At 40.4% G+C, this 13,637-nt stretch overlaps 1 protein-coding gene across 5 annotated transcripts in view; it reads left to right on the top strand.

The window, feature by feature from the left end:
• Nucleotides 1-13,375, top strand: part of CRACD (capping protein inhibiting regulator of actin dynamics) — a 133,816-nt gene extending 120,441 nt beyond the window's left edge. For all 5 annotated transcript variants that reach the window (XM_040596123.1, XM_040596114.1, XM_040596135.1 and 2 more), the window contains 4 exons: nucleotides 1,299-4,614; nucleotides 6,075-6,265; nucleotides 7,255-7,420; nucleotides 10,540-13,375. In XM_040596123.1, coding sequence (XP_040452057.1) covers nucleotides 1,299-4,614; nucleotides 6,075-6,265; nucleotides 7,255-7,420; nucleotides 10,540-10,700 — 3,834 coding nt within the window. In that variant the 3' untranslated portion in view covers nucleotides 10,701-13,375. The remainder of the gene's footprint in view (nucleotides 1-1,298; nucleotides 4,615-6,074; nucleotides 6,266-7,254; nucleotides 7,421-10,539) is intronic.
• The last annotated feature ends 262 nt before the right edge of the window (nucleotides 13,376-13,637 follow it).

Raw genomic sequence — 13,637 nt, forward strand, 5'->3', positions numbered from 1 at the left:
GCAAAGGTTGGAAGAATATCTGCCACTGTTAATGCTGCTCTGGTATAGGCAATCAGATAGTGCAAAATTTGTCGGGGAAAAAAATTAGATTGTCTAAAACTGTCATGGGTTCTGACAGTGATAATATTATTGTCTTATAAGAAACAGTAAGACTTAAGTGACACAGCTCTTGCTACAGCTATAGAGTGAATTATCAGATTCTAGCTTTGTACACTTACTGCGTGGCTGTTTTGGTTTCGATCCTGACATCTTACTAGTGCTTATAAATGGGACAAGACTTCTCAACTAATACAGGGTTCAGGAGAGGCCACTGTCTTTTCTTCCACACTATTGTATTTGCATTTATTACTCTTGCAGTGAGGAAATTAAATTTAAACTTCTTGTTTATACAGAATGTTTAACTGGAGCCAAATGATGGCTCAACAAATGATAGCTGGACTGGGCATTAGGTGAGCTGTTTTCCTCAAGGAAGGTGCTGGGAAGTGCTCTTCAGGTGCAGCTCATCTTCAGACTGCATTGCTACAGAGACAAGGAGTAAGCTGTGAAGAAGGTGTGAATTCAGTTTGTTGCAGGTGTTGCACCCACCTGCCAGGGCTGTAGGGCAAACCAGTCAGCCGTCAGCACGTCCCTGGCACGGCGCAGTGCAGTGCTGCTGGGGAGCTCTGGGTACTCTGTCCGTGGGTGGTCCCACAGTTCCTGCAGTAGAACTGGAATCTCAGCCCAGCTAATGAGGACAATACCCTGGCTCAGGATTTGTGAAAAGCAACCAAATTGTGTTTCCCTGAGCAATGTTCTTTCCTGGCTAGCACTGCAGAGCTCTCCTCTGCAGGCAACAGCTTCTGTCTCTGCAAGTAACAGCTAGATTTGCCACAACAGAACTGGCAAAACAGTGTCCTTAAGCAGGTGCTAATTATTTCAAGCTTAAAGGATAGAGTTCTAAGTAGTAGAACAGACATATGAAACTTGTGCTCTGTTCCTTGGGCTTCTGTAAATTTGAAATGGCAGGTCTCGATCTAGGTAAGCTCATGTACACTGAATGGCAATTCAGTATTCAGCATTATACTGTTATCACTGTTGGGATGTTTGCTTTCTTTTAAAGGCTATAATCTGAATAGGTGAGAGGCATGGGATCTAAGATGATGTGATCCATAAATCAGGGTGGAGGTGTTGGCTCTGGATCTAAATAATTATTAAAAAAAAAAAAAAAGTTGTTTTGTAGTTGCAACTGATTGTTCACTGTAGAGAATAACAAGCCAATAGCGATATTCAGTAACTCCAAACTTGTCTTCCAATTTTAGGGATCACAAAGTTTAACAATAACAGAATTTGAACCAGAGGACCTAGAAACTCAGCTGTATGGAGACATACGCCCAGGTTATAATGGACACATCATAGCAGACAAGCTAATCCAGAACAGAGACGAGCAGAAGCAGCTTCAGCTGGCAGAGGAGGAAAGAATTGAAGATCACTGGGGGATCTTGGAGGCTGAAAGGATAAGACAGATTGTAGAAATGGAAGAACAAAGAGAAATGGAAGAACAAAGATCCCAAGAACTTGAGCAGATGCAGAAAGAGCAGGAGAGACGGCGTGAAGAAGAGAGGAGGCAGTATCTCCCTGAAGGAGAGAAATCTTTGAATATAGAAGAGCAAACATGCCATAAAGAGGAGAGAAGACTGCTGGAGGCTGAAAAGAGGCAAGAGCTGAAGGAGCAGAGGTGCCAGGAACTGGAGAAGCAGAGGCAGAAGGAGTTGGAGGAACAACAGAGACAAGACCTGGAAAAGCAGAAGCACCAGGTACAAGAGGAGCAACAGAGACGAGAGCTGGAGGAGCAGAAGCGCCAGGAACTGGAGAAGCAGAGGCAGAAGGAGTTGGAGGAACAACAGAGACAAGACCTGGAAAAGCAGAAGCGCCAGGTACAAGAGGAGCAACAGAGACGAGAGCTGGAGGAGCAGAAGCGCCAGGAACAGGAGGAGCAACAGAGACGAGAGCTGGAGGAGCAGAAGCGCCAGGAACAGGAGGAGCAACAGAGACGAGAACTGGAGGAGCAGAAGCGCCAGGAACAGGAGGAGCAACAGAGACGAGAGCTGGAGGAGCAGAAGTGCCAGGAACAGGAGGAGCAACAAAGACGAAAGCTGGAGGAGCAGAATTGCCAGGAACAGGAGGAGCAACAGAGACAACTGGAAGAGCAGACGCACCAGGAACAGGAAGAGCAGAGACGTCAGAAGTTGGAGGAGCAGAAGCATCAGGAATGTGAAGAGCAGAGGCACAAGGAGCTGAAGGAGAAAGAGAGTCGAGAGCTGGAGGAGCCGAAGAGGCTAAAGCTGGAAGAATTAAGGCAACGTGATGTTGAAAAATGGTGTCAAAAGGAAGAAGAAATGAATGGGCTGGTGGAACAAAAAGAACTTAAGGAACAAAATAAGGAAGAAAAACATAGACAAGATCTAGAAGAGCTTCAAGAAGCTGAAATAAAACTGAAGCAGGAGAAAGAAGCTGAGAGCCTCCAACAACAGAAGAAACAGGAGGAACAAAGGCAGCGTTTGAACGAGAAAGGAGAAAAGACAGAGCAGGAACAACCCCAGCAAGTAATGGATAAGAAAAAGAGATGGGAAGAGCAGAGAAAACACAAGCTCACAAAACAAATGCACTTGGAAAGTGCAGATGGTGTGCAACAAGATGAACTGAAGCAGCAAAAGGAACAAAATGAACAAGAATGGAACAAACTGGAAGAGCAGAAGCTAGACACAGAGGGACAAAATCTTCAGCAAAACCAACAAGAAAAATCCCTGGAACAGCAACAGGACAAGGATCAGTTGTGTTCAGGAGGGGCTGATAGGCATCCAGTAGAGGAGAAACTCCAAGAAGGATCAAGATCCCAAAAAATGAGCCAGCCAGAAAAAGGAAATAGAACAGCAGAAGAAGTTCTAGCCCAGAAACTGAAGAGAGAAGTTGAGGCTCAGGAACAAAAGCGAATAGGGGAAGAACTTCGGTGGCAAGAGGTAGATGAAAGACAAACTGCATCCAGACCCTTCACATTTCAAGTGTCTTCTGGAGATAAACAGATCATATTTCAGAAGGTGAATCTGAGTCCGGTCATGCCCGTCAAAGGAGCAGGACTCTCTTCTCCATCCATGAAAGACTGCAGGATGCACACTGGCACCAAGGGTTCTCACACGCTGCCGTCATCTGTGTGTGTACCCCATACAGCTATTTTGGTTACCGGAGCACAGCTGTGTGGCACCGCAGTTAACTTGAACCAGATAAAGGACACGGCTTGTAAATCGTTACTTGGCTTAACAGAGGAAAGAAAAAATTTGGATATTCCTTCACCAGAGAAGGCCCAGAAAAAGAAACAGGATCCCAAACACAGTAGCAGTAAAATGAAATACGCCCAAGAGGCACTGAACAACCAGGCCGTGCTAGCTGAGTGGGCCTCTATCCGCTCCAGAATCCTAAAGAACGCAGAAAACAGCAAATATAACGAGAGAGACCGAGTAAGTGTCTGCAGACACAGTGATGACTGGACACCCCGAGGACGAAGTGCTCCCCACGGCAATTTGAGGAAAACCCTCTCTGCAAATGCCAAGTTCTCCATAACACCAGCATGGCAGAAATTTTCAGAAGCCTCAAGAAGCAATTCAGATGCTGAGAATGTAAGTGCGGCAAAAGGCAATGAAACGGTGGCTGTGGGAAGAATCGCTGGCTCATCTGCTGATTCAAAGGAAGATGTGACTTCCACTTTTAAGGATAACTTAGCCGAAAGGGCTAAAGAGAAAATGGAAACCCGTAGCGAAATGACAGACAACACAGAAGGCTGTAAATTTGCAAAAGACCTTCCATCTTTCCTTGTTCCAAGTTTTCCTCATTCTCCAAGTAAACAATTACCCCAGCCAGAATCTCCTGGTGCTCCGGAAAATCAGCAGAATAACAGCACAAAAAAATCAGACAAACAAGCACCAAATGGAGAAGAAAACGTTTCTCCTTTTGGGATAAAGTTACGGAGGACAAACTACTCTTTACGTTTCCATTACGATCAACAGGCAGAGCAAAGGAAAAAGAAAAGATACAGTGCAGGAGATAGTTTTGATGGCGTGCCAGACCCACTGGTGACAACAGAAGGTGAGAAAGAATCCTCTGTTTTTGCTCCACAAGAGAGTACACCCCCTGGCATGGGGAGAGCCAACATCCCTGGCAATTTCAAAGACTCAAAAGACTCTTCAGTTACTGTGGTGGAGATTTCCCAACAAGCGGGCATGCCAGTGGTCCTACCAGCCACCAGCCAGAGCGCTTTACCCCCTCATGAAAAATCAGCCTGCAAGTCACTGTTCCCACAGAAACCTGCTTTAGCTCCAAAGCCCACCAGCCAGACACCACCACCATCTCCTCTCTCTAAAGTGAACAGATCACACCTCGCCGATAAGTTAGGGCAAAGGCTGGCGAAAGCTGAATCAGAGGGTGGCTGGAGAAAAGAAGACAGAGTAAATGCAGTGCACCCCACACCATCCAATGAGTACAAAAATGAAGAGGAAGAAATCAGAGAAAAGAAGTCGTTTTTCCCATCCATAAGTATTCCGTGGAGAGAAAAAAATGACAAAAAGCCTGAGCCACTGAAGAAAGGTATATATTTTTCAAAGGTCATTTTTAGCTCCTGTCTGCTTTTCTAAAATGAAATACTGGAGGTCCAGAGGAAGACATTTGGTCTTCAGCTATAATTTTTATCTGACATTGTATTTGTGGAGTACCACTACTTTGTTTAGGGTTTTCTGAATGAATGGGACTTCCCACCCCCACAACTTAATCCGGAAAACACAAACAGGGTGACCAGTGCGACCTGCTTTAAAAAGTTAATTTCAAGGAGGTAGCTGAAGTCTGCGTGTGTTTTCCTTGGTAGAGATGTTGCCTAGCTAGTCAGAGGATGGACTCTTGTGTAATGGTGTCATCAGAGCAGAGGGAGTAGTTTTTATAATTTACATTATGTTGTTTCTTTTTTTAGGCAATATTATCTAGCTTAAAAAAATACTAAGATCTAGGTTCCCTTATAGTGCCTATCCTGGCCAAATTCTCTGTCTAACCCAATATAGCCGGACACAGGAGTCTGCATTTCAGAGGCACTCTTCAGTAACAGAAACAATTACAGTAGCCACAGTGGCTCTTCAGAGGAGGGTTGAAAGCCCCCGTGTACTAAAACAGTATTCTGTACAAGAGGAAAAATTCCCCTTTCGGTGTAAGGACACTCAAAAGAGCAAGGCAGGAATTCAGCATTTTATTAGGAAATCCCAATTTTTTTCCATTCTTGAATTTTGCAAGCATCAAGAGACTTCTAAAACCACATCTCAGTGGAACTGCTCCTCATTTTTTCCATTTTTTTACACTTTTCCTTTTCACGTCCATTTTTAAATGAGAATTTATGAAAACTAGTTGGAGGCACAGCTGCCAGCCCAGCAGAGCCTGGGCCAGTCGGGGGTTTCTGTGCTCACTACCTCTGCAACTTGGTGCTGCTCCCTGCCACTCACAGCTCTATACTGGGTGCTAGCCCCGATTTCATGCAGGGTACAGAAAGTGAAACGCTCAAGTGACAATATATTTAAAAATAAAAATAAAAATTAAGAGGGGCTGCATTTACAGGAGTACATCATTTCAGCCCCCTTCTTTTGGCCAAAGTTTGGACACTCCTCTTGCCTTAATTACGGCTGGAAAACCAGGGAACTGCAGTATGTAGTGGCTGGATCCTTTTTCATCACAGTTATAAACAATCAATGCGTATGTATCACTTTCACTTAAATATCTCAGACAGTGTAAATATTTGTAGTAAATAAAGCTGTAAGTGTTTGGGGTAAAAAAGGATAACTTTGGACAGCTGTATGAATGTGTTGAGTTAGGTCTTATGTTGAATTAGGTCTTAATCTTCAGGCATAAAAACTGTTTCGGGATTTGACATATGGTCCGCAAGGTCTGTGAATGGCACGGCAGTCAATGGGCTCAGCTCCAGAGTTTTCACAAGGTAGGGAAGTTGTATGGGTTTGCTTTAGAGAAGAGATATACATTACTCAACCAATTCTTGTCATGTTTTCTTTCAGAAAAGCCTGTCCTCCAGAGCAGGCATTCTTTAGATGGCTCTAAATTGATGGAAAAAGTCGAAACTTCACAACCGCTTTGGATTACATTAGCACTGCAAAAGCAAAAGGGATTTCGAGAGCAGCAAGCTACAAGGGAAGAGCGGAGACAAGCCAGAGAGGCGAAGCAAGCAGAGAAGCTGGCGAAAGAAAATGTAAACAATCTTTAGAAACCTGCCCATTATTACTGCTGATAACCTAATTATAACTGTTAGCTAGTTTTATTATGAGAAAGGTTTTTTTGGTTGGTTTGTTGGGGTTTTTTTTAAATGTTTGGTAGTAGTAGTCTGAAAGTTTTGAGTTCCCTTTTGCAAAAATGAGGCCTTCAGGAGAAAATACTGTGCAATAGTGTGACAATTGTTGTGTAAACTCTGATGCCTTAATATCATGTGGTAGTTAACGGCAATCATAAGCATGACCACTGCACATATTGTATGCAATATGGCTCTTTCAAAGCTTGAGTAAGTTAAGATGTTAATCCTTAATGCTTGAGGAATAACAGCTGGCATGCTCACTTACAGGTGAATATAGGTGAATATTAGTGAGTTTGAATTTATTTTTATTGTAACATGTATTATTTGGATAAAATGCAGATGAAAGAAATGAACCACCACGTGAAACATCCAAATGCCTAAAGCAGGATGAATAGCTATTTACTATCTATGGTTTTCTATTAGTAAGGAAAACATTTCTTAAACACTGCAGAAGTGATGCTACACAAACAGTGATGCTGTATTTAGATTCTACAGATGGTAAAAAAGGGAGATAATATTTTGATGTTTGTTATGAGACCTAAATTTTCTGATGAACACATGCATAACAACAGACATAGATAACTGGCAGAAGACAGCAGTGGGTGTGAAGTGCACACTGTTTCAGTGCTGTTATTTAACAGGTAGGGCTGGCTCAAATTGTTCAACATTTTGACTGAAATGAAATCACAAATTTAACTTTATGAGTTGTGGGTTTTTTTACAGTCTCTATTGACTGTTAGTTCTAGAAGTATCAGAGTGTTTTGATCCTTTGCCAAAAAGGAAGGTTAAGGAAAGGACAGGCAATGAATGAAAGCATCATGTGTGACATCTCTTACTTGTAGCCATTGCATGACAGTTTCTCATTTAGCACTTCTCCTTCTCTGTTCCAGGCTGCTGTAAGTAATCAGTCAGAAAATAAAAGCAGCAGCAGCAAAACAAGTACACTGCAGAAATCTACAACTCAGGAAGGGGAGAAGAAAATTGAGACTGCTGTTTCAAGACTGGAAAGAAGGGAGCAGCTGAAGAAGTCAAACACCCTTCCAACTTCTGTGACAGGTACAGTGAGAGATTCAGATTTACTCTAGGAATAATGCACTCCAGAAATGGTATTGCATTTTTTTGAGAAGGTGAATGAGTGAATTTTTTTACCCCCCTTATATATGGGAATGGGTGATGAGGCACTGAACAGGTTGCCCTGAGCAGCTGTAGCTGCCCCACCCCTGGCAGTGTTCAAGGCAGGGCTGCATGGGGCTTTGAGCAGCCTGGTCGAGTGGAAGGTGTCCCTGCCCATGGCAGGGCGGTTCGGGCTGGATCACCTTTAAGGTCCCTTCCAACCCAAACCATTCTACGATCCTGTATTACCCTTAAAATTACAAATGCATTTGCTTTCAGCATGGAACAACACAACATGTCCCTGTCTCTCATGTGCTGGCTGTTATGCTGTAAGTGCATCATTTTACCAGGTTTTCACCAGGTTCCCCAGGTTGTTAAGGCTGCACTACTTCATTTCCTTACATTTGCCCTGGTTCAAGTTGAAAAAATTAGGCTATCTTCCCAAGCCATATCCAACACTATTTTTGGAACATGACTAATGCACATTAGAGAGGTTTGATTTACTATAAATCACAATTGCAGTACTGTTTGCCTTTAGGTTGGGTGTTAGCACAAAGGGGGAATGATACTTAACTTCTACAAAGTGTATTTGTGTAGGAAATGAAGCATATTGTGCTCCCAAACCTCCCAGTTTGCTAAGGAAAAATACTCACCCCAGAATATTTGGAATGAGTATTTTCATTTCATTCAAAAATGCACAACCCAGTCAATTCATTTGAAGGTAGCCTGGCGCTTGGAATGTGGGACTTCTACCTCCCAGTCAAGTATTTGGTATGGAAGGTTGGAACCAGAACCTACTACTTTATCTGTAACTTCAGTTAAGCTGAAACAATTCATATTCAAAAGGCAGGTGCATTAGAGTAAATACTTGCCCAAAAGGGCATAATATTTGGGGCGGTATAAAGCTGTTATTGAAATAGAAACTTGCCTAATATTTCCCTAGCCAACATGAGTCCTAGGCAAAAGGTTTTGGGGAATAGTACAGATAGGTGTTGAACAAACCTTTTTACAGGTTGCACAGTAGAGTGGGCTTCTTTGAAAGTAAATACCTATCTCAGCCGAGTCTATTTGGCACCACTGCAAGCCAAGAACCATGCTATTGAAAGCAATGACATAATTCATTTATCTGATGTGTAATAGCAACGGCTGACAGTGCCACTCCTACATTACAGACTGTTGAGAGCTGAACAACCCCTGCACATGCCTGTGTTCAACTGGTTCAGCAGCTGTACGTGCACACTGCAGCTGCACGCCTGTGCAGATATCCCTCAGAACTTTACTTGCAACATCTTGGGTTAGACTAGATGATCTTTAAAGGCCCCTTCTAACCCAAATCATTCTACCGTCTCAAATAGAATGCCCAAAACTTTCATGCTCCCTGTTAGCCTGCTTCCAGTGTCCAAACTGGCCTTGGAGGCAGGCAGCTGGAGCAGCTTCACAGTATTCCTGTCAACCTGTAACAGGGCTCTATTGTAGCCCTGCCCCAAAAGATTCAGTAGTGTGAGGTTATGCTGTACACGGTCAGATCTAGCAGAAATCAAACTCTAGCACGACAGAGGATGCCAAATTAGATCAAAGAAGGGCTAAAACCTGATTATCCTTAGTCGAGCTGTCTGCACCAGAACACCTGAAACTAGAGAGTTTCAGAAGGAAATTCAGGAGGAATTAATGTAAATTAAAAGCAGAGAACTTGTTGATTCTAAAGGAAATAGTGACTGGATGTCCATGTGATTACTGGCTACATTTGTGGCCAGGTAGCCATTATCAGCTACACAAATACACTATATACAAGTATCTATTATGGACGATGACACCAGTTTGAGTTTCCCACAATTAGAAGAGCACTAAGGCAGGAAAGCAGGCCAGAAATGTTTAAAACAAAAGTTTGCTGAGTCGTGCTCTAAGGACATGAAAAAAAACACCCAAAACCTGAAGAAGCTGGTATAATTCAGACTTGCACTTGAGTCTTATACAACAGGAACTGATAAGAGGGTATAACCTTTAAAACAGCATCAATAAAAATAATTAGCTTTTCAAAGTGTCTGTCTACAGTAATAGCTGCTGTTACTGTTCATTTGCTTATAGCTAAAAATACATGATTAAAGATGTACTAAAAAGAAAAATAAACAATTACTGCCATCCACACACTTTTAAAAACATTCAAAACCTGAAAGTGAAATGCAACTAAATGTAACTTGGATTGAACCTGTACATTTAACAAAAAAAAGCTTTTTGGCTCATAAAAAAGAAAATGTGTAAGGTGAGGAGTTATTTTGTAACCATGATTTTTAGAGTTACTCCATAGGTTTCAGATAGGTCTAATTTCTATCCAGGTTGCCTTCAAGGGCATTCACTGTCTCAGAATTAAACAATTTTCCCACCTGACTTCTACAATATACTTCTACACTTCTGCTCTGTGAAGTTGCTTGTTAGAAATCAGTTGCTTATTTGACACATTTTCTTGCTGAGACAGCTATTTGTCTTAAATATTCAGTTTTCAGGAAAATGTGACAAACAGCTATTGGAGAAACCACGTTTGTTTCTTCTTCAGGACAGTCTCATGGGCATGGTTAACTGAGGCAGAAAACTAAAGGACCACTTTAGTCTCTGTGTTTATTTAAGAACCCTAATCTGAAGAGAGAATCTAAATCCTCCTGAATAGTTGGCTCACGTGTTCAGCAGCTGCATTACCAAAGAGAAAAAAAAATAATCCAGCTTTATTTCCCATTGTCTGCCACATTACAGATGTAATTACAATGGTTTATGTAAAGATGACAACTAGCAAGTTGGAAATGTTTTCTCTGGATCTCACACAGACTAAAAATTTTGTCCCTATTTTTGTGTTACTTGGAGTCACCTCTGAAAAAGGACACTCAGCTTGTCCTGACTTATTTTGAAAATACAATAAAAAGTAAGATTTAACTGAAAGGGTTGGAAATAAATACCAAGTTTTAGATCAGAACATCTTCACAGAAAAGAAGCCAAATCTTTAGAATCCTGCAACAAAGCAAAAGGTTCAACTAATGTTTTCTCTCTTTCCCTCCCCACCCCATCAAAAACAGTGGAAATTTCAGATTCTGTTCCACCTGCCACACTGGCAAAAGAGGTGGCCAAGAGGTTCTCTACGCCTGATGCTAACCCTGTGTCAACGGAACCTGCCTGGCTTGCATTAGCCAAAAGGAAAGCAAAAGCCTGGAGTGACTGTCCACAGATCATAAAGTAAACTGTAAACTTACATCTCTATTGCTGACTATCGATTGCTTTCTTTTTATTTATTCAGCTTTTTACACATGACAAAACTGAAAATGCATGTATTGAAGGACTGAAAACTGAACTGATTACCATTTTGCTCTAGCTCACTGTAAAGTCTACTCAACTCATATACTCCATTGCTTTGACAAACAGCTAAATAAGGTCGTGGCAAAAATTTCAGAGCCAGACTCTCGAAAACTTAAAAATGCTCAGCTATTGGACGAAAATTTTAGCAAGTATCATAATAAGGGCCAGAACTTCAGTTCAGAAGCTCCTTAAATTCTGTGGGTATTCGGTTCTGAAATTTGAGATCTCTACAGTTAAGTGGAGATCTCTTTTTTTTTTTTTTTTCCTCCAATGCTACATTGTTGAAAATTAAAGGCAAGATGCATGTTCCCTTCTCTTCTACCTAAATTTTTTTTAAGTGTTAAACTGTATGAAATGTCAGTTCTGTCTGCTATTTGAAAGCTTCTTCCCTAATGAAGAACTTCAGGAGATATCATACTACCTGCAAATGCTAAGTAGAAAGTTGGTACCATCCAAATATTGAGATAATTTCTTTTATCACAGGATTAATACATTATGTCAATATTCCCTTACTCCTCGGAAGAAAACAATTAATCCTACTTTTTTTTTTTTAAAAAAAAGAAAGTAGTAATTTAAACAAAAATGTGAAAGAAGCCAGGGAGTTGGTGTTTCTTCTAGTCATTTAAGTGCATCACTGTTTGTGCTTGGCCATATTTAAGATGCATAGAGACAGTGATTGTAGATTACTTTAAATCAATCGACCTGAATTAAAATCAGTAAAACTTCCTGTGCTCACGTAGCTGTAGAATTTGTCTCAGTAAGTTCCCACAGGAGTAAGACTTGCAGAACTGAAGTTAACTGAGAACGGAAAGCTAAGTCAGTGAGAGTCTCGGGAGTTTTAACTCTGCATTCTTCCCGATTTTACTCCATGTGCAACTTCAGGTAGTTCAGATAACTTCCTGTACTTTGACCAATACAGCCAGAACACTTCCGAAAGAAGTATACTTACCCCATCTCAGGTATCTGCTGTGGCAATTGAATACTTTATTACGTCTTGTAACTAAAACAGAAATGTTCGCCCCCTCCCTCTTACAAAAAAGGATAAAGTCCATAAATAGCTAGGTCTACATTTTAAAAAGTCATGCTAGTAAATAGATCTGTAACACACCCTTTTTTTTTCTTTTACAAGGAAGTCTTTAACAAAATTGAATGTCTCCTTCTTATAACCTTAAGGCTCAAAGGAACCTTTAAGTCTACAACATCATACAGGGAGACATTATCATAAGAAGAAATTGCATTGTTATAGAATGATACCATATGTTTCATGAAAGTATATTTAGCCAAACTGCTGTATGCAGCATGAGGAGTAGCACTTTAAATTATGCAGAAAATAGAATGAAACCTGCTGTATCCTCCCGTTCCAATAATCAAAAAGGGCTTGTCAGCAGAAGTCACTCAATACACTATTTCCCAGAAAACAAACAGTTCAGTATCATGGTTACAACAGCACAAACAAAACAGACTTGCTAGATTGAGTAGGTGTGCAGCAGCAAGATAGGTTTTCTTGGGACTCTTAAGCCATCAGTTTTGCTCAGTTTCATATTTAAAACCAGAATGTCTACAGTAACTTTCTACCCTTAATATCAGTATTTAAAATGTTTTATATGGAGATAAAACAATGCTGCTCTGAAATGATTGGGGAAAAAAAACCCTATTTAATGCCTTCACAGTCAAATCTCTGCAACCTTATAAGAAAGAATGGGACCCACTGTTATTTTTGCTCCTCTAGCACCATGAATTAGTGCATCTTAAGTCAAATTTACATTTTTTCTGAGTTTATAAGCCTGCAGTATGTATTTGTAATTACAAGAACTGAACTGCTTGAAATCCATCTTTATGATTATTTCTCTTGGGAGAAGAAGTCAGGCAGAAATATAGAGAAGGTGAAGTAAAACAGGATTAAAGACTTAAAGATACTGGTATTCTGAAAAGCATAGCAAAATTAGGTGCTATTGTGCATGACATAAGGATGCAACTTTCCAATACAATACATTTATAGCACATAGAATAGAGCTTTCATTAAGGATGGTCTTAATCTAAAGCTTCAAAGCAGAGGTTTTTTCCAACCATTAAGGTATCTAGTGTAATAATGGAAACTGTATTATGTACAGTACTCAATGGAAACATTTCTAAAGTGTACATGTTTAAGTGACATTTCATGTTAAATTAACAAAAATTTGCACTAAATACCAATGAAGTGAAGTGTTACTTTGCTTTAGCTTTGTTGCAACCATTTCTGATAAAGTGTTGGAAATCTGTAAAAATAAAACCAAAACATTACTACAGAGTTCAAAACAGCAAAAATGTTTTAAGGACCGAACAAACCACTATGTAGTATATTGTCTCAATTTTTTGTAACTTATACACACAAAATACCATTTCTTCTGACAAGGTTATATATGATTAACCTCTTATGTTCATATAGTAATGTATAAAAACTATAAGATGTATAATTGTGGGGTATTTGTTGTGTACTTTTTTAATTTTTCAAATGTTTTAAAGTGCAATTGTTTATTATACTAATGTCATTTTAATTCTTATTAAACTATAACCCAGTCAAAATTATCTAATCAATGACACGTGTATTCTGTGTCTCCTTTTTAAAATCATGCAGTTCAGGTTTGCTTTATAAATAGAACTTTTTACAGTACTACAACTGTCTCGCCTATGCATTTCGGCTAATGATAAAATGGAGGGAACCAGACACGATGAAGCAACATAGCCAGTGCAACTTCTACTTTACTTTTGATTTCAAGATGTTAGCATTCAAAGTAGATGGCTCATCAGAGAAAGTGAGAGAGTAGTTTCTACTATAGCTCTT

The sequence above is a fragment of the Falco naumanni genome, chromosome 1, assembly GCF_017639655.2.
Source record: "Falco naumanni isolate bFalNau1 chromosome 1, bFalNau1.pat, whole genome shotgun sequence".
Lineage (NCBI taxonomy): Eukaryota > Metazoa > Chordata > Aves > Falconiformes > Falconidae > Falco > Falco naumanni.